This window comes from Berghia stephanieae, chromosome 1, assembly GCF_034508935.2.
Source record: "Berghia stephanieae isolate SIO BIC M18660-M18661 chromosome 1, UCSD_Bste_1.3, whole genome shotgun sequence".
NCBI lineage: Eukaryota > Metazoa > Mollusca > Gastropoda > Nudibranchia > Aeolidiidae > Berghia > Berghia stephanieae.
In genome coordinates, this window is record NC_088360.1 from 33,802,795 (window position 1) to 33,825,432 (window position 22,638).

General features: G+C 35.8%; 1 protein-coding gene across 1 annotated transcript in view; it reads left to right on the forward strand.

The window, feature by feature from the left end:
* LOC144972478 (neuroendocrine convertase 2-like) overlaps positions 1-22,638 on the forward strand; it is a 100,953-nt gene that overhangs the window by 62,701 nt on the left and 15,614 nt on the right. Inside the window, exons 5-8 of the mRNA XM_078913737.1 lie at positions 542-579; positions 4,052-4,128; positions 9,786-9,874; positions 12,630-12,805. Coding sequence (XP_078769863.1) covers positions 542-579; positions 4,052-4,128; positions 9,786-9,874; positions 12,630-12,805 — 380 coding nt within the window. The remainder of the gene's footprint in view (positions 1-541; positions 580-4,051; positions 4,129-9,785; positions 9,875-12,629; positions 12,806-22,638) is intronic.

The following is a 22,638-nucleotide window of genomic DNA, read 5'->3' on the forward strand; positions in this document are numbered from 1 at the left end:
GATTACCTGCATGACCCGGTGCGAAAGGGTGCATCAAGGAGGCTTGATGGATCGTCGTCGTCTTTCACATATCGATCGATTAAAAATCCCTCATCATGTCTTCTCAAACCTGGTATTGAGATCTCAGTTCTTTTTCGAAGCTGTTATATTATTTTTGTTCATAACATTTTGGCGTTTTAAGCTGGAAAAATGTCGAGTGATGTTGAACGCGGTAAATGAGCTGGGGAATGACAAGGCCTCAAAATCTCTGGCCACTGGACAAGCACTGCACCAATTCTGACTTGGGTCTGAATTCAGGCAGTGGCGGCAGTATAGGAGAATATGAACGCTTTACAAACAATTTCTATTTCATTAAATTTAATTTTTGACTCATGTGGCCTCGTGATGGAATAAATATAGCATTCAAAATAAGCTTAGATATTATAAAGCCGTGGAAAGATGCAATAAAAACATTTATTTGTTTATTCAAGTGAATACATATTTATTTATGGAATATTTATCTATTTTTCAATACATTCTATCGATTTGTATCTTTCAACAGGCATTGATTATCTACATGAGGATCTAAAAAATAATTATGTAAGTATTTAAATGTTTCATGTATAGTGTATAGATACTTCATTTACTTTATGAGTCTTGGTGATAACTTTAATCTCCGTATTATTTGCCTTTTTCATAATAGACTTCTGGGTGATGGAAAGGCATTGCGATTTGACTTTTCAGAGTTTAATATTTAAACAACTACTTTGGAACAACCATTAATTTAAATAAACGTTCAGTATTTGACGGGTTGATTGATTTAACACTTTGTTCAGCAATGGGGCCTCGTATTGTCTCAGAGTTTGTTTTAACGGGGCTTTGTTTTAATTTGTAAAGAAAATCAAACTCCACTAATTAATTTTAGATAAACAGCGACCTTATATGTTTTGATTCGTTTCGTGTTAAAATAGCTGTTTTGTTTTACACATAAATAATTGGTTTCCTTTGCTATCATGTGTTCAATATTTCTATGCGAGTAGTTTGTTCTGATCTAGGCCTACTTTGTTTTAGATTATAGCACGTATTTATTTGTTGGGGGGGGGGGGGCGGAGGCGAATGTTTGTTTGTACTGTTTTGTTGAGTTTTTTGTTTAGTTTTTTGTTTGTTTGGTTGTTTGTTTTGCTTCTTTGTGTGGGTTCACTGGGTTGAGTTAAATTGTTTTGTTGTTGTTGTTTTGTTTTTTGTCTGTTCTGTTGTAGATCTAATTTTATTTGCTCTTTGTTTCTGTTTTTTGGTCGTTCACTGGGTTGAGTTTAATCGATACGTTTGTTTTGTTGTTGTTGTTGTTTTGTTTTTATGAGGGATTGTTTTGTTTTTTTGTCTGTTCTGTTGTAGATCTAATTTTATTTGCTCTTTGGTTTTTTGGTCGTTCAATGGGTTGAGTTTAATCGGTACGTTTGTTTTGCTGTTGTTGTTGTTTTGTTTTTATGAGGGATTGTTTTGTTCTTTGTCTGTTCTGTTGTAGATCTAATTTTATTTGCCGTTTGTTTTTTGGTCGTTCACTGGGTAGAGTTGAATCGATGCGTTATATTCTTATGTTGAGGTATTTCCGAGGTATTTCCCCATCGCTTAGTTGGTAGATCACTCGCTTCACTCGCAAATGGGCAGAAATCGATCCCGGGTGAAGTCAAGATTTTATTTCTAAACTCACTGTCCACCCAGTAGTGATTGGATAGCTAGGTCTGTTATATATGACGGAAAGTGCTTTAAGATAGACTAGCGTCTTATCCAAAGGGTAGCATGCAACTGTTATTGTCCGTTTCAAGCTATAGAAACTGGGATAAACTCCATGGGACTAATGGTTCTATAGGACTACGAATAAGAAGAAAATAACGATGAAGAAGATGAAAAAGGAGAAGAAGAAGAAGTTCTTAATCATGACACCAATTAAATGACTTCTACTGTCACACAATGACAAAAAAACCTTTCTCTATTGGCATGACACGTCTTAATTTATAGATCGTTGTATTTACATGACCAGCCTCCAACTTGTCAAAATATTCTTATCGAAAACTGTCAAAATTAATGTGACCTTTTGATTTTATCACTTTGAAAAAAGGTTATCGATGTATTGGTTACAATGAACAATTAAATGTTTTAAAGCCTGTTCGCTCTTATTCGATACAATACGACATAAACTGTTTACCATGCAATACAGAAATCTAAGTCTTAGTGTCACTCCCGCTTTTTATTCACATTGTTGATAAACGGTAAGTGCAAAGGTAACCAGACACCAGGTTTCAAGTTCATCATTATCTAAAGTAAAGGAGTAGTCCTTCAGAGCCATTAGGCCCATGGAGCCGGAGTTTATCCCGGTTTCTATAGCGTGAAACGGAAAATAGCAATTGCTTGCTATCCTTTGGATATGAAGCTAGTCTATCGCAAAGTACCCTCCGCCAGATCTAGCAGACCCAGCTACCCAATCACTGCTGGGTGGACAGGGGGGGGGGGTCAGAAAAAAATCTCTACTGCACTCGGGATCGATCGCGGTCCCTTTGATTGTGAAGCGAGTGCTCTACCAACAGAGCTATCTGGGCACCCCCTTCCTCAATAGTGATATTGTGTTAAAATGTTCAATTATGAATAAATACCTGAATTATTTTTCCAGCAATGGACCTTTCACTCCCATCTTTTACAAAATGCAATAGTATAACCAAAAGAAAACTGAGAATAAGAAGAGAAAAACGCCACAGATTTCGAAATATTTTGTCACAAGTCTCTTTGGACGTTGCCCTTTAAATGTTGTCTCATAATGATACATTCACAATGCCGTTATAATCGACTTTTAAAATTTTGCCTGAGAGCTTATCTTTCAAATGTCGATCGATTAAAAAATATCCCTCATGTTGTTAAAAACAAGACTCTAAAGCCTGGGACTTTACGAGTTCCCGGGTTTGAGAGTTTTTGACAAGATGAGTGTCATTTTTATGGATAGGTATTTGAAGGACAAGTTTTCTAGCAACATTTTAAAATGTGTTTTTTCAGAATACGAGATAATCGGTTATGCAGACGACGATCGATTTCATTTCTCGTTTCAAAATTACTATTTATTTTGGCCTTTAATAGAGAGGTCTGCGCCAAGGAAAATTCTTATCATAATGCCGTTTTGCACAGTCCGCGATTAATGTGTTTTTATTATAAAGGTCACCCATTCTTGAGAGGCGAGTTCTTTGAATTGTTAAAGCATTGATGCTGTAACCGGAGTAGTTCTGGTCCAGGACCAAAGGTTGATGTTTTCCATCATTTTTTTTTCTTTTGCGAGACTTACACTCTCAAATAACTCGCCTGTACAGCGTAGTTTTCCTAGCGATAGCGTAATTTTTATTTTTCCATTGTATTATTTGCTCTTCAGTTTGGAATGTCAACAATGGTATATTTACATCCCTTGATGATAGAACGAAAAGGGAATGAAATAAAAGGACATCACTATTCAAGTAGGCTTTATAAAAACTTGAGCTTTTATCTTGCGCAATACTCACTGAATACGCCCAAAGCCATTTTCATTGGTTCCGATACCAACCAACATAAGCACTTAACATGAAGGACGAAACAAGATGCCTGCTAGGCGGTATTCCATTTTTTCAACAAACACAATGGTTTACCGGCTGAGCACTCATTTTTTAAATATATACATGATTGTGGTGAGATCATGTGAGTAAAAGCGTTTTCCAATGATACAACTATTTTTTTATTGGAACCAGCGACTTACAGATCCAAAGACACATTTCATACCACAAGACCACAAAGCGGCACCTTTATCCACGAAACCCATGAGGTTTTTACTAAATATATTTTGACAATTGCGTTGTCACTATTTAGTTGAACACCCGTCAGTCAAAAATTATTTAAAGACAGATAGATCTAACTCAAGCCAAGACTAAAATACACATTGATCTACTGATTTGGCAGACTTTGAGTTCTGGCCAGTGGCGCAGGAGTTGGATGGCTAACTGGTTAAGTTATGTAAAATTGCTTTGTACTTGTTACATGTCATACATTTTTACATCAACAGAATGCCGACGCAAGCTATGATTTCAGCAGCAATGACCCATACCCTTACCCTAGATATACAGATACGTGGTTTAATAGGTAAGTCGATTTTTTGTAATATTGCTTTTTACTCAATAATAAACCGTTTATTGCAAAACCTACTTTACATTAGAATATAAGATCAACAACTTTACTTCCGCCACGACTCAAACATTTACGTCGTAATCCCTACGCTTAAATTCTCGTCTTCTGTTTTTGTAGCTTTATATCATTTACGTAAGTTAACAATAACAATAATAAGAGATTATTTTGGATTGTATTCCATCAAAAAGAGTATTGTATGACGTCATTGTATGCACTGACCATCAGATGGCTTTCCTTGTAAGTGTGTTATTTTTTCTAGATACAATTGAAATGAAATACAGATTTAGAGTACCGCCGAAAATAGTCTATTTTTAGATACGTTATTATATGAGACAGGTTTTCTAAACATATGGACAGAAAAGAAAATTTAATCAAAATTTCATCCAGACACTTGTATTGCGAATAAAATTATAATATACAATTCTGAATCATATTATAATACCTTATTCTCATTTCTAATAAAATTTACGAATTATAAAAGGTGAAATTGAATAGAATTTAACATCATAAATTATTTGATTGCGTACCACGTATCAATCGGCCAGAATTATCACGGTTTGTCCGAATCGTTTTTTAATAGGAACAAAAAGGAAAATAGGGGTTTTGATTTTAATAATTTTTGCCAGTATAATACCCAATTCACAAATATCATTACATAAATATGTTCTTGTATTTTGCCGAAAATGATGGTTATAAAAGATAAAACTAGATTGTATGCATTTTGTTCAATGAGTTATATTCTTCTTCTAGGTTCCATGCCTGGTCCAGGCTTCGGATACTGCATGAATTATCTCTCTCCATTCCTCCCTGTCTCTTGCCTTTTCAAACAGCTCTTGGATTGTTAGGCTGGTGAAGCCCTTCAGTTGGTCTATGAGTGTTTTTCTTTGTCTCCCCCGGGCGCGTTTACCAGGTATTTTTCCACAACTTGCCAGGTATTCATTCTTATCTTTCCTTACTATGTGTCCGAAAAAGGATAGTTGTCGATCCACTATTAAGGGCATTAGTTTCCTTTGTTGGTATGTTTGTTTTAGCACTTCTTCGTTCGTTTTGTGTGCAGTATACGATATTCTCTGCATCCTTCTCAAGCACCACATTTCAAAAGCTTCAATGTTCTTTTGTGTTTCTGCATTTGTAGTCCAGCTTTCGCATCCGTATAACAAGATTGGCCACACGTAGCACTTCAAGACTCGGAATCTAATCCCGAACGACATCTGTTTGTTTTTCAAAATGTTTCCCAGGTCCATGAAGGTCTGTTTGGCTTGAGTTATTCTTGCTCGTATGTCTCGGTTACATCTTCCATCTGTTGTCACTATTGAACCTAGGTATTTAAAACTTTCTACGTTGGTAAGTTGCTCGCCGTGAATCGTTATATTGCAGGTGTTGTTGTTTTCGGGGTTTTTCTGTATTACCATGCATTCCGTTTTGGTGATATTCACTTCCATTCCCTTGGCTTCACTATCTACTACCACTTTGTCAACAATCTTTTGAAGTTGGATTTCTGATGTTGCAATGAGTACCGTATCGTCTGCGTATCTTATATTATTTATGTTGTGACCTCCCACTTTTATTCCCTCCATATTATTTATGCCCCTCATGATTGTTTCTTGGTATAGATTAAACAGATCTGGTGAGGCAACACACCCTTGACGGACTCCTTTCTTAATAGGAATGGAATTTCCTGTAGAGTTTCCGATTTTGATAGATGCCTGCTGGGTGTAGTATAATGTTTGCATGAGTCTGAGGTCTTTCTCATCAGCGCCAATGGAGTGCAGTTGTTTTAGTATTTCTTCGTGGCGTACTCTATCAAAAGCTTTTTTGTAGTCGACAAAACAGAGGTATAGTGGGGTCTGAACCTGTATAGCTCTTTCACTTAAAACACGGAGGAGGTATATTGCGTTCCTTGTCCCTCTGTCAGGTTGGAATCCATATTGTTCTTCTGCGATTTCGGGGTTAATCTTATTCCTTAGCCTGTTGATAATTATACGCAACAGTATTTTGTTGATGTGGCTTATTAAACTTATAGTTCTAAAATTTTCGCATCTGACTGCACCTGCTTTCTTTGGTATTGCTATGAAAATAGAGTTACAGAGATCTTCTGGAATTTTCCCAGTATTGTATATATTGTTGAATAATATGTGAAGTTCATCAATTGCTAGATCTCCTAGGCTTTTTAATACCTCTACAGATATTTCATCAGGGCCTGTTGCTTTACCATCCCTCATTCGTTCCATGGCATGTTCAATTTCACTTTTGGTGATGTTTGGTCCGCTTAATGGTTCTTTGAATTTCAGTGGTGGTTCATTTCTATTTGGATCATTGTACAGTTCGCCTATGTATTCTACCCATCGGCTTTCTATATGTTGTTCTTCAAATAGCAGTTCCCCTTGTTTGTTTTGGATACAACTTCCTGCTGCTTTGCTTTTCCTTTTCCCTGATAGTTCTTTTATTCTTTGGTGAGCTTGTTGGGGGTTGGGTTTGTATTCTCTATCGATTTCGCAGCATTTCCAGTCTAGATAGTTCTCGTGTGCCTCGATGCATTTGGATTTAATGTGGTTGTTCAATGTTTGGTATTCTGCAGACCCTCTGTTGCATTTTCGTCTTTCTTCAAATAGGTTTAGAATTTCATTTGTCATCCATTCCTTTTTGCTGTTTATTTGAGCTATTGGTAAATGCTTTTCTGCAGTTGCTTTGACACACTTTTGGAATATATCAAATTGTTTTTCACATTTTTCATTATCAGGTTCACTTTGGCTTTGTATCATGAGTGCATTTTCAAATTCTTCTCTCATTTTTGTTTGTATGCCATTGTCTTTGCATAACCTGTAATCCCTCTTTATTCTACCAGCTGTTCTCTGAATAGCTTTAAACTTTATCCTTACTGTACAAACAACTGGGACATGGTCACTGTCTACATCGGCGCCTGGGTAGGTTTTGCAATTTAATATGCCATTTCTGAATCTTGATGATACTGCTATAAAGTCTATCTGGTTCCTTGCTCTGTCCCCTGGTGATTGCCATGTCCAGGTTCTTCTTGGGTGTTGTTGAAACCAGGTGTTTGAAATCATTAATTTATTTGTTCTACACCAATCTGCCCAGATGTTTCCTCGTTCATTTCTGTCTCCGAGTCCATGTGGTCCGATTATGTCACCATCTCTGCCTCTGCCAATCTTAGCATTTAGGTCCCCCATTACCATAAGGACTTCTTGTGATTTACACATTCGTTTTGCTTTGTCTAGTGAATGGTAAAACTCTGTCATATCTGCATCTGTCGCCTCTTCTGTTGGTGCATAAACTTGAATAATATTGGTGTCAACTACAGGTCCTCTTAGCTTAACCAGCAAAACTCTGTCTGAGATTGCTACGTGCCCTTTGTAAAATTTGGTTGATTTTTGGTCTAAGATCATCCCTACTCCTTTTTGGAAAGAGGTTCCACCACTCCATATGATCTTATATGTCATGTTGTTTTCTTGTTTTGACATGGTTCCCTGCTCTTTCCATCTCATCTCTGCCAGGCCAAGAATATTTATTTGGAGCCGTTTCATTTCTTTCAGAATGTTGTTTAGTTTTCCTTTTTGGGCACAGGTCCTGACATTCCATGTCCCAATTTTGGTTTTGTCACATTTGTTAAATTTATTTCGCCTAGTAACTGGCTGACGGTTCGGTGTGACCTGACGAACATCACGCTCCCAACCGAGCGAGGCAGCAGTCTTCCGTGAAAACATGCTCCCCTTTACGCTGTCACCGTTTAACTTTTTGGACTTATTCATGCAGTTAACTCGGCAAAGTTACAAGAATGGTTTGCCATTGCCTATTCTTGTCGCCCTCTGCAGTTGGCCAGCTTGACCTGTTACCGTTCGACACCACGAGGAGGTTGCAGTAGGGCTTGATGATGATCTATCTTTGCAGACTTGGCATCATCCATTTGTCGATCAATGAGTTATATACAATCCCCTAAATCCTTGGCTGTGACATTTTTTCAAAAATATATAATAACCTCATTATTAAACCATCAATTTCCAAGGTCTTAATGATGAAATGATAATCGGCTTTAGTTGGTCTCATTATTACGTCTGAATTTGTTTGTTTATTTATACAATGAAAGATTAAACTAGATTTTATAAATATCGTTTAGGTATAATGTTGAATTTAACGTTATTTTATCTCTCATTACAAAACTAGGGATATTTTCTTTTGACATTGATCAAATATCTCGATATCCTCAAGGTTGTTGCTTTGTAAAGACTCGCGATTACAACATTAGTTTCTTTGTTTTGACATGGCCGAATTACCTTTGAGTATAAAATTATGACTCTCTCTCTCTCTATCTCTCTCTCTCTCTCTCTCTCTCTCTCTCTCTCTCTCTCTCTCTCTCTCTCTCTCTCTCTCTCTCTCTCTCTCTCTCTCAAGAATGAATTAAACTAAGAGAAATAATAACTTAACCAGCTTGTAATGCATTAGATTCGAATTAAAAATAGGCCAGAATAAATTTGATTGGTTACTATTAATTCTGTTTGTTGTTATTATTGTTGCCCTTTTATAATTCTCTCTCATCCATCATTGTGTCTGCTCAATAAATTCCAACGCCAAATTAAAGCGTATCTCTCATATTTCCAAATCTTTACTTTAAAAAGCACGTCACTCGTGGACAATTATCATAATATTAGACAAGTCTACTTTGGGATAATAGGCTTCTGATTACAAAGATGAATTAATGAAGATATCTTTATCAAAGCTAATGAGCAACGAGCTCTATCTAGTCCGTAAAGGTCCTGTACAGTGACGTAGAAATTGAAGGTCTTCTTAAGCAAAAGTGGGTGTCGGGATTACTCTAGCTAGACCGGGTGAAGTCGGATTTTTGTTTCCCTGGCCCCCTGTCAGGGTAGCAATCAATTGCTTTTGTGCGTTTCATGATCTAGAAACCGGGATAAACTCCTGATCCGTGGGCATAATTGTTCTGAAGGTCTACTTTAGGCAGAAGTAGGTTGTTGGAGAGGTATTGATTCTTGGAATTGGTGGACAAATACGATGCTTGTCTACAAGCGGTTCACATTCAAATAAATGATGTGTGACTCTATCTTTGGCGTAGTGATATGACTTTCATCGTCGAAAATTGATATACGTAAATATGTAAATATGTTAAACAAGCCAGGACCCTTTGGGGAATTTGGAAATGAAAAGAATTAATTTTTGAGATATGACAACAAGTTTAACATTGACTTTTACAACTCGTATATGAAGAGAACGTTATCTTTCAAACCAAAAACATGGTAAAATTAATTCTGAGCTCAGTGATCTAAGAAAACTATTATTAGCAAAATTGATAATTCTATATGATATCAAAAAACGACGTTGTATATGTTTCCTTTATAGTGTGAAAAATACATTATAAATATTAACGAGTCCTTCGTTTCTATTTTGCAATGCGGGCGTTGTACTAATTGATATATCTGAAAATATGTTATCCATGCGGAGAAATGCATGCGGTGAAAGCATGTTCATAAACCATTTTTTCAAGAAAGTTGTGTAATAACATCGAGTGGAGTTACATTATTTCTGATGTATTTTATTTATTCCTCTCTAAGTAAGAATTATTGCTGTTTTCCGCTTTCCAGTCACGGCACGAGATGTGCAGGGGAAGTATCAGCAGCCAAAGGAAATGACGTATGTGGTGTGGGCGTTGCCTTTGGATCAAGAGTGGCAGGTCAGTTTCCCAGAAATCGTCTGTCTCACTTCCGTTCAATGCATTTTAAAGCTAATTTCTAATAATCACCTTTTTATTTTGAAATCATTTGCGATGAGTCAGTATTCTGTAGACAGTATGTATTGTGAAATAAATATGTAAATCAGAGAACAAGTTTGTATTATATCGGAATTTTTTAAAAATAACTTTCTACATTTAAAGAAAAAAATTCGGACTTGAACATACCAGAAAAAAACATGGAAGAGATAAAAACGAATTAATAAATTGATGCCATATAAAAGTAATAGGTTCCAAAAGATTAGTTGAAGAACACCGCTCACAATCCAAGGAATCGTCTCGCTTCCATGATTTTTACTCACCCCTTGTTCACCCATCATATATATATATATATATATATATATATATATATATATATATATATATGTGTGTGTGTGTGTGTGTGTGTATTAATATATAAATATGTGTGTATGCATATATATATATATATATATATATATATATATATATATATATATATAATATAATATATTGCATAATGTCTGTCTTGTGAGTGATATTGAAAAGGATATTATTTTAGACATTGGACGAGTGCAACATCAACTTATCACTATATACTAAATCTAAAAACATCTTTGAATCGCATTCTGTGCAGAAATCCAAACAAATATTTAATGCATCTTGACTTATCCCTTGGCAATTGTTATGACATAGTCATGTGCCAAGCCCAGACCTCTATAACTCTTACAACAACACTCCTCAACTTGTAACTTGAAAACCTGTGTCTGACATTTGCCTGTGAATAGATGGAATTGCCACCGCCCCCATCCGCAAAATAAATAACTCTTACAGCAAAATCTCTTGTGATCGATGGCATTGGCTGGTAACCTCTCGGTGACCTCGTTTGTCAAGCCACTGGTCTGGTTAATGGCAAGGAGTCGTATTTGTCTGAGTTGAGGAGAGAGCAGATGATAAGTTATGGTAACCTGCCCTTGCTTTGACGATATCCAATCAGCTATTATTTATTATCGTTGCTCTCTGGGTTATCATGGGGTTTTAGCATTGTAGCACATAATATGGGGTGAAACGTGTTAAAGTCTACTCAAATTTAAAAGTCTGTATAACTCATTCCAGAAGGGTTACAATATACTCTACCTGGCATCATATCTTAGCATTTTTACCAAAAAACAAAAATAGCGATGCAACTCGACTAGCCTGTGTGATATGTGGGAGGGTAGAGTGTCGTAATCTGAAAAACAATCTATTCAAAATATTGGCCAGAAAACTTGTCCTTCAAATATTGATCGATTAAAATAACTCTCATCTCGCCAAAAGAAATACTCTCAAACCTGGCACACCAAGGAAATCCCAGCTTTAAGAGGTTTTAACAAAATGAGGGTCATTTTAACCAATCAATATTTGAAGAACGAATTTTCTGGGCGAAATTTTAAATGCGGTTTGTTTGTTTTGTTTCAGAATATGGCAGTTAGAGTCTGCAGTTATACTCAGATAATTAAAATCAGAATAAAACTCTGAGAGAAATTTTCATCTATGAACAATTCTTAATTATTTATTTTAACATTAGTGTAGTTGAAAAATAGTAATTGCATTGTTGTTAAACTGGGCCACTTGAAGCTGTGAGCTGTGAAATGCATTTTAAAATATGAATGTATCCGTTTCGAAGAAGAAGAAAATGCTTAACACGAAACGTGTCTGGTTCTAAATCCGTCTTCGTTCAATAACTAAAACTATCAAATTATTAGGGTCGCTCTTTTTTGTTAAAGAAGGATTTTGGTCCCAAAACATTCTAGGTCTTTGTTCTTTCTTTTTGAAGCTACATCATTTCTTTTTTGGTTCTTTACATACTTTTTACATTGTTTATATTATACTGACAAAATTTCACTTGCCAATATAGATTCCATCTTATTTTCTTCTTAGAATGTATTTCTTTTCTGAATGGTGTCAAATCCAAATATTAGATTGAGCACTCCGGCATTTCCGCTAGAGCCAGTCTAATTTCCTGTTTGGGTGGGGTATTGTTTGAGATAATGAAACCCTCAAATTCGAGCTTTTCGAGAAATCCAGTCTGTTTCATTTCGTAAAAGATATCAAAAAGTTTTCGTTGCAAGATCTTAATATTTTCAATTTTTATTTATCACTTTTACATGGAACGAAACCATGTATATAACATTTTTATTTGGTTAAGTCGACATAAGTATGAATACTTATTTACAAATATGATAGCACAACTTGGTGTGGGTCATTGTTATGATGCAAGTACAACGTGAAATATTATCCATTACAGGAATGTTAAATAAAATCCATGATTGCCTTAAGGTGTCTGATCTACAAACAGGTGCACACTTGGTTAAGTTATTAGACATTTTGGAGGATAAAGAACACGTGTACCCACGGTCTCAATCTTTTATTATGTTTGATGATTAAAGCGGACGATAGAAAATGGATTAAAAGTTAAATTGTTGAAAAACTTTTAATTTAGGGTTTTCGCCTTCTATGGAAATATTCATTGTCTCAAACAACAGATTTGTACTTTTCCCAAATTCCATATTTCTGGCTATAAGTTTGATTTTTTTTCTTCTCTGGAAGTGGAAGTGGCCGAATAGGTAAGGCATTGAATTGTGACCCCGCAACTTTTTAACATCTAAAACAGGAATTTAGGATTGTCAGTTTTGTGATACTCTTTAAACATCTTATTCAAATCTGATATACTAACGCTATCCTGACAAATCACTACCAGGTCTTCGTATGCTTGATCAACCATTCATGACTGACCTCATCGAAGCTAACGCCATGGGTCACATGCCTCACGTCATCGATGTCTACAGCGCCTCCTGGGGCCCTACAGACGATGGCAAGACAGTGGATGGACCCCGAAACCTTACCATGAGGGCCATCGTCAAAGGAGTAAACACTGTAAGTACATAGAATTAGACTTGTCCTGTTGAAGATATCGTTTGTAGTTTTGTCAAGAGCAGCATCGTATCGAAACCAATGCAGAAGAATGCTTTACGTTTTCAGTGGTTCATTGACGTAATTGTTACTTATTATGTACTTTATATGCAATGAGCTATTTAGGAAGACATTGTCAATTGGATAGTTTTAAAGAACGTGTACATGAGCCACTCTTTAAAATCTTACTACGCTAATTCTCAAACTATACAGAAAGTTGATGGTAGCGTATTGAAGTTATTCTTAAAAAGGATTTTTCAAATGTAGTCGTTATCTAAACTTCCAACAGTCATAGCTTTTGAAAGAGTTAAGATATATATTGAATAAATATTGACATCTGAGATCCATCGTCTCAAAACGGTATGAAATGGACCCTAAAATCAATTTACAATTAAAGTGATGAGAGAGACGAACGCTTAGTCTTTCGGTATGTATGAAATTGCATTTAACCTCCACGGTATGTAACAAATAGAAATCAATCCAGTTTCATATTTGTGGCTATAAATTCATTTTTCTGCATCTCGTACACCCTGATATGATACTGCTTTAACCAGTTAACTGCTTGTACTCTGGAAAAAAACACGTATTTAAAAATGTGGCCAGAAAACTCGTCCACCTGAGACCTCGCGAGGTCCCAGGTTTGAGAGTTTTTGCCAAGATGAGAGTCATATAAATCGATTGATATTGGAAGGACGAGTTTTCTGGCCAAATTATTAAATACGTGTTTTCCAGAGTACATTCTTTAACTGGCTGAAGGGTTAAGCTGGGCGTAACGATAAGTGAAGGAACATGATATAATTAAGTATCAGATTGATTGGCGGTTGTGATTGGTTGGGTGGAGAATCGTATCAATGCCAACTCGGATGAATTCTGACAAAACATATTATTCATAATTGACAGGTGTCGACTATGGAAGTCTGCTAAGTCGTATTATTATCATTCCTTGTAAATTGCAAATTGCGCTTTTATATAGCGCAATGTCCACTAAATGTGCTCAAAGTAATTTACACAGGGTCCCTGACCAACAGCAACACGGAACATGTAGAACGAAACATGACGCCTGTCAGGCGATATTACATTTTTCTCCAGACAGACACAACGCTGTTAACGGCCAGGTACTCATTTTACACCTGAGTACGATGAGAGAATGTGAGTAAAGAGCCTTGTCCAAGGACTCAACTATTCGCCGAGCGAGGCTCGAACTCAGGACCTTCCGATCCGGAAGCGAGTGTCATTCCACTAAACCAAAAAGCCGCAGTTTGTAAAGTGACTGAAAGAGAAAAATACTTGTCCTTGTTTGTGTCATAGAACAATACCCTAAGTGTTTTAAAACCTTAACTTTTCTCTGGTGATTCCGGTTGTCCAATAAATTGCTTGAGAATATTAACTTGTTTTCTACCAGGATGTGACTTAGCAGGATTTGAGAGTCACCACCTCATATATTGTAGGTGACTTTTGACGGATATCGGGAATTATATTAACCTGAGTGCCGAAAGACCAAATCGGTTAATAACCATAACATTATTTTCACCCTAATCTCAGATCTAAGAAAATTTCAAAATAAAAAGTGCTAAAATTGAATGGAGTGTAACATCATAAATTATTTGCTTGTGCACCATATTATCAATAGGTCAGATACCAGTATTTATCTGACGCATATTTGAATAGAAACAAAGAAGAAGGAGGGTGTTATGGTATCGATTTATTTTTAATTGACCACCAAATTGTCAAAATATCTCAAGACTAAGATTTCAGCCAGTTAACTGCGGTACTTCAGAGAGACGTGTATTTCAAAGATTTTGGCAACAAAACTCGTCCTTTAAATATTGATCGATTTAAATGATCCCTATCTTGGCAAAAAATGTTGCGAAGTCCCAAGATGAGGGTCATTTAAATCGATCGATATTTCAAGGGCGACTTTTCTGGAGTACGGCAGTTAATTAGTTTTAAAAAAAGGTTTGAAACTTTTTTACAAGTTTCTGCTCATCTTATCTAAAATATATAAAGCAACATTTTTCTGACTAGAATAATATTATGTGTTATGTCAGAATGGCAGAATTTGGCGAACATTTTTGGATTTATAAAAACCAATTTGAGTGAGCAGATTGTCTTATTGCGCTGCGGTGTTTTGTTCAGGCGTGACCGCCTGGCCGGTGAGATCGTGACTCTACCGTATGAGCTATCCACGACCCAGGGGGTTGTGGGGTCGTGGATAGCTCATACGGTAGAGTCACGATCTCCCCCGCCAGGCGGATTTGTCGTACCAGTAAAAACATTTTTTAAAAAATTAAAATTCCCTTTATTCATTCCATAGGGGAAATTTGTATCTAGGGTCTATTCCAAGGGAATATTGGAATAACCCAGGCGCCAGCCGCAGTGCAGCGCCGCAAATTGAGCTAGGACGAGGTGACTTGATCAGCGCAACGGCGGGTGATCGAACTCGGTATCTTTCGGGTACGAAGCAAAGACCGTACCGCTGAGCCACGCTGCCTCCAGTAAGGTCGCGGGTTCGAGTCCCCATCGCCGCCGCGAAGTTTTTATTATATGTTGTCTTCTGGCACTTTCCTCCTCACTTCATTTCTTGAGATAACTTTAAAGACGTTAGGGGAGGAGATAATATTATATCATATTTTTTCTCTCTTAGATCATAGCATACACTTATGTGACCAATAATCTCAATCCGATGTTATGTTGGGTTAAACCCAACTGAAAATACTGAATTTATAGTCTAACTCATTAAATTGGGTTTACAATAAAGGTCATAATGGAGGCCAGTCGATGCGGTTTCATAACTTGGTTTTCGTAATTGTCATCCTTTTGACTATAAACTCAATTCATCTCATTTAATTCATTTCAACATAAAATCACGTTAGTGTGGCAAGGCACATATGCACGCCATTCAAACCATAAGTTTTCTTCAAAATGTGCGACTCTTTGAATATACATCATTTTGTTGGGTTTTTAAAATGATTTTCAACGATTTAAAAAAAGATATCTCTCAACGTTCATGGAGTTGGAAAAGAAACTGTAATAGAGTTGTGCAAAGATTTTAACTTCAAATGACTTTTGTAATCTATTAATAGATAGATATATCTAATGTTGAAGTCTATTAATATTTAATTTTGTAGTCTATTATAAATAGGTAATGTTGTACCTCTACAATAATTCTTTGTTTGTTTCATTATCGTGGTGACCTTCGCTTATTGTTTAACCGTCGACTTATGCGATCTCTCTCTCTCTCTCTAGGTTCCATGCCTGGTCCAGGCTTCGGATACTGCATGAATTATCTCTCTCCATTCCTCCCTGTCTCTTGTTTTTTCAAACAGCTCTTGGATTGTTAGGTTGGTGAAGCCCTTCTGTTGGTCTATGAGTGTTTTTCTTTGTCTCCCCGGGCGCGTTTACCAGGTATTTTTTCCAGGTATTCATTCTTATCTTTCCTTACTATGTGTCCGAAAAAGGATAGTTGTCGATCCGCTATCAAGGGCATTAGTTTCTTTTGTTGGTATGTTTGTTTTAGCACTTCTTCGTTCGTTTTGTGTGCAGTATACGATATTCTCTGCATCCTTCTCAAACACCACATTTCAAAAGCTTCAATGTTCTTTTGTGTTTCTGCATTTGTAGTCCAGCTTTCGCATCCGTATAACAAGATTGGCCACACGTAGCACTTCAAGACTCGGAATCTAATCCCGAACGACATCTGTTAGTTTTTCAAAATGTTTCCGAGGTCCATAAAGGCCTGTTTGGCTTGAGTTATTCTTGCTCGTATGTCTCGGTTACATCTTCCATCTGTTGTCACTATTGAACCCAGGTATTTAAAACTTTCTACGTTGGTAAGTTGCTCGCCGTGAATCGTTATATTGCAGGTGTTGTTGTTTTCGGGGTTATTCTGTATTACCATGCATTCCGTTTTGGTGATAATCACTTTCATTCCCTTGGCTTCACTATCTACTACCACTTTGTCAACAATCTTTTGAAGTTGGCTTTCTGATGTTGCAACGAGTACCGTATCGTCTGCGTATTTTATATTATTTATGTTGTGACCTCCTACTTTTATTCCCTCCATATTAGTTATGCCCCTCATGATTGTTTCTTGGTATAGATTAAACAGATCTGGTGAGGCAACACACCCTTGACGGACTCCTTTCTTAATAGGAATGGAATTTCCGGTCGAGTTTCCGATTTTGATAGATGCCTGCTGGGTGTAGTATAATGTTTGCATGAGTCTGAGGTCTTTCTCATCAGCGTCAATGGAGTGCAGTTGTTTTAGTATTTCTTCGTGGCGTACTCTATCAAAAGCTTATTTTGTAGTCGACAAAGTTCTCCAAGCTCTCGATTTAGATAAACTCTCCTCAACGTTCAATAGTTTAAGATCTCAACTAGATGAATTCCTTACAACACACAGAGTAGACTTATCTCTCCAGTGGATACCGGGACATTCAAATATACCAGGAAATGACAATGCAGACAGACTAGCCAGACTCGGATCAACACTTTTACAACCATCATTTCCAGTATCCTTAGACACAGCAAAACAAATAAGAGAGAAGAATGGATGAACAGTTGGGCAATGAGCACCACGGGTAGATGTATGTTTTCCCATATGACCACTCCTGTAAAGACTGATTGCCTAAATAAGCTCAGAAGACACCAGCAAAGCATCATCTTTCAACTAAGAACACAACACATACCGCTCAACAACCATTTAAGCAAAATTACAAAAGACACATCCCCCTCCTGCCCCCTATGTCAACACCCCAATGAAACAGTAACACACCACTTGCTTGAATGTCAACCTCTTGAAGATCTGAGATGCACATTCCTCCCACCAAATCCAAGCATCAGTAACACACTTTATAGTCACCTGGAACAACTACAAAAGACGTCTAACTTCTACGTCATGGCACAAGACCGAAGGGCTAGAGCTCAGGTGGTCGCTGGTTCGGATAAGTAAGTAAGTAAGTAAGTAGTCGACAAAACAGAGGTATAGTGAGGTCTGAACCTGTATAGCTCTTTCACTTAAAACACGGAGGAGGTATATTGCGTTCCTTGTCCCTCTGTCAGGTTGGAATCCATATTGTTCTTCTGCGATTTCGGGATTAATCTTATTCCTTAGCCTGTTGATAATTATACGCAACAGTATTTTGTTGATGTGGCTTATTAAACTTATAGTTCTAAAATTTTTGCATCTGACTGCACCTGCTTTCTTTGGTATTGCTATGAAAATAGAGTTACAGAGATTTTCTGGAATTTTCCCAGTGTTGTATATATTGTTGAATAATGTGTGAAGTTCATCAATTGCTAGATCTCCTAGGCTTTTTAATACCTCTACAGATATTTCATCGGGGCCTGTTGCTTTACCATCCTTCATTCGTTCCATGGCATGTTCAATTTCACTTTTGGTAATTTTTGGTCCGCTTAATGGTTCTTTGAAGTTCAGTGGTGGTTCATTTCTATTTGGATCATTGTACAGTTCGCCTATGTATTCTACCCATCAGCTTTCTATATGTTGTTCTTCAAATAGCAGTTCCCCTTGTTTGTTCTGGATACAACTTCCTGCTGCTTTGCTTTTCCTTTTCCCTGATATTTTCTTTTATTCTTTTGTGAGCTTGTTGGGGTTTGGGTTTGTATTCTCTTTCGATTTCGCAGCATTTCCAGTCTAGATAGTTCTCGTGTGCCTCGATGCATTTGGATTTAATGTGGTTGTTCAATGTTTGGTTGGACTTATTCATGCAGTTAACTCGGCAAAGTTACAAGAATGGTTTGCCATTGCCTATTATTGTCGCCCTCTGCAGTTAGCCAGCTTGTCCTGTTACCGTTCGACACCACGAGGAGGTTGCAGTAGGGCTTGATGATGATCTATCTACTTATGCGATAAAGACATGTAAATGACGACAGTGATGGCATGGTTATTGGAATGGGAGGTGATAAATGTCTTTTATGACAGATAAGCACGCAAGCATAAAGTCGACCTTGCGAGACACTGTTGTTTTATGGGAGGAATTTGATACTGTCTGAGGGGAATCACAATCACATAATATTATATTATCTGTTCTTTATAATGAGTTCGAACGTTCCTAATAAAGGGTTATTGTAGTTGTTGTGAACATTAGTATATATATATATATATATATATATATATATATATATATATATATATATTAATAAAGGGTAATTGTAGCTGTTGTGAACATTATATTATAATATATATATATATATATATATATATATATATATATATATATATCTTATGTTCACAACTACAATTACCCTTTATTAGAAACATTCGAATTCATATAATATATATATATATATATATATATATATATATATATATTAATATATAAAAATATACTTATATATATATATTATTTAGAATACAATGTGTAATATATACTATTATATAATATGAATATATTATTATATAATATTTATATCATCTTATCATATATATTTTATATAGAGCTGTAATACAATCTTTGGATTTTGCTAATTATATATAATAACGCATATTATTTGATTATATTATGATATAATTAATTATTATTACTTTCATATAATCATCATTATCATCATCGTTATATCATCATCATCATCATACATCATCATATCATCATCATCATTATTATTATATTTTATTATTATTATTAATTATTATTATATTATTATTATTATTATTATTATTATTATTATTATTATTATTATTTTTATTATTATTATTCAAAAGAAAACAAAATACTCAACGTGAGACTTTTCAGGCTTATGGCCCAGCCAGCAATAAAACAAAACAATTAACAATAATTTTTGGTTGAAGAATGGTCCTGGGTCCAAAATACTCCCTTTTGAGTATTTCGTTCTCGTTTGGAGTTGTTATAGACCTAATATTGTTTTCGTTTCATGCGTTTTACTATCCATATCCTCTAGCAGCTTTATACGTTGGCCTGTTTGTTTTTGTTTTCATATTTTATTTCTGTTTTGTTTTTGTTTATTTGGTGGTGGGTTCTTTTTTTTAAATTTTTTTTGTTGTTTTTTTTTTTATTTACTTATCTTTTTTTTTTGTATGTTTTATCTTATTTATTTTATAGTATTTGTTAATACTATGAATCCACGACACGACGTGCGCTTATGCAAGTGTGAGGATTATCTGTATCTAAGATTGGTTTAAATTGTATTTAAAATTTTGGCCAGAAAACTCGTCCTTCAAATAACGATCAATTAAAAAGACTCTCATCTTGCCCAAAACTCTCAAACCTGAGACTTCCCGTAAAGTCCTAGATTTGAGAGTTTCTGGCAATATGAGAGCCATTTAAAACGATCAATAATATTTGAAGGACGATTTTTGAATACGTGTATTTTCAGAGGACGCGGTATGGTGGTTTACTGTCACTGTCCTCGGCACTTTATCACGTTGTAGGTGAAGTAATCAGATTGTGGGATTTTATTGTCTATCATATTATCGGTTGCAGAGATCTGTTCTCTGTTCCCCGGAACTCTTTGGTTTCCCTCTACTAAATTACGTGTCCGTTTATTTGAATAATTGTCTTCAAGGATTTCATTTTGTTCCGTTTGTCTGCCTGCTATAGAAATCTTAAATTTCTAAAAGTCTTCCTGTGTTGTTTGTTTGATTTATAAACCAAGTTATCTATGAGCGCTAAAGTGTTTTCTTAAACGTTTGGGACCACTTTTTGAAAGACTGCTGGGCCAACAAAAATTAAACGGGAGCGATCTATATTACGTTTCCATGTGCTCGAGGTCATTGGTTACACGAGAATATGTGCTGAAAATGACCCACATAGTGAAAAGTGTTCACAGTTTGAGAAATATCCAACATCACCATTGGTCATTTTGCTCAGTGTGACTCATGGGTATGTTTACACTTTTCATAAACAAAGCAGCGTGTTTACATTTATTGAGAAATGTCCAATCTGTGTACAGAACAATTCATGTGATCGATGACTAGGTAGGACGAAAACATGAATATAGATCGCTCCCATTGTCTGGCACTGTACCACACACATATTTTCAGATCTAAAAATCGACATTCCCTGCGCGATTTTGCAGTCTATCTAATAATGTTATATTGCTTGCCTGGTTAAAAAAAAAGGGGGGGGGGAGATAAATCCGGCTTTGAGAGCGAGCTCTACTGACTAGATACTACTGAACCTAACCTCTACGAATAGTGAGTGGGACTGACTCCCTTGTACTGTTTCCCTTCCTTGTCAGCAGCCCCACTTCCTAATCAAATTATTGTGGCCTTATAATATGATTTAGCAGCCCTGTGTATTTTGACCTGTCTGATATATAGGTATTGTATTATATCATGGTCTCTTTTATAGAATGGACGAAATTATCGCCATTCAGCTCATTGTTATCGTTTTTAGACAGTCATTTCGGTGATTACTTCTCACTAAATTATGTCAATCAGACTATAAACGTTCAAGGATACTCATTGTTTTGTGTGTTGGTACAGAATATCCGGCTGGCAGATGTTGTATGATCATTTTACCTTAACGAATAGAGCATCAGTGCGATTTGTTCTGTTTATTTTATTGTTAGTGATAAAAGGTGCCTTGGTGAAACTTTGTTTTCTTTAATCCGAAATGCTCCGAAATGCTTTTCTAACATTTTGATAATCTTGAGGAAGGAAACAACAATGTGAAAAAAGTATATTAGAAGCTTCGATAACACAATGAATAAGATACTAAAGGTAAATGTTATGTAAGACGATGGGAAATAAATTAAACATCGTGAAGCACATTGAACATAGTTAATTCGTTAATGGTGAAATGTATTATTTTTAAATCTCTTCCTTTTGTTTGTGTTCTGTCTGTCGCTAGACGAAGGCCAAAAGTCGAAACGTTGTGATTAGTATTTCAGCACTTTATGAAGCATATTTATTTTTGATATTTATATTTCAATATTTTTTTTCTTAGACGACTCAAAAGCAACAAGTACATGGTGTATTATAAATAATATTTTTGTTCAGAAAACAAAACAAGTTATACAAGTCTGCATAAAGTTTTCATAGCTATGACAAATGATATCTTTAAATCGTTTGATTAACAAAAGACATCTGAATAAGAATGATGTTGACTCTATCGCAACGAATAAGACTGTTTCATGAGGAGTGGTTTTCCAAAACTCCCCAACTCCGTTTTTCCCATTTTGAGATATTGAGGATAATTTCCCTTAATTTTCTCATTCAGTCTATTATTTTATCACATTTAAACTTCAATTCTAAAAAAATCTTTGTGTCAATTGATGCTGAAAATAAATTGTACGTTTCAATTTATCCCATGGATGGAAAATCTCAAAAAGTAGAAAAATCGACTAAACGAGTTTTGGAAAACCAGCCTTCTAGTTGATACGGAGAGGGGTTTAACCAGTTAACTGCCGTACTCTGGAAAGACACGTATTTAAAAATTTGGCCAGAAAACTCGTCTTTCAAATATCGATCGATTTAGATTAATCTCATTTTGGCAAAAACTCTCAAATCTGGGAGATAAAGATTAAGGGAGTAATTCTGACTCATGAATGAAGAACACAAAACAAACGACGTTTCGGCAATTTTATTGACTCATTTAGGCACCTCTATTTATTTGTTTCAAATCTGGGACTTCGCGAAGTCAATCGATATTTGAAGGACGAAACTTCTGGCCAAATTTTTTAATACGTGTCTTTCCAGGGTACAGCAGTTAACTGGTTGGGTTATTATCCCTAGTGCTTGGATGGACTGGGTGCCTGGGGAAGACAGTTCTTGTCAATAGCATGGATTTGAGAGAAATCAATAAAAACAGAAT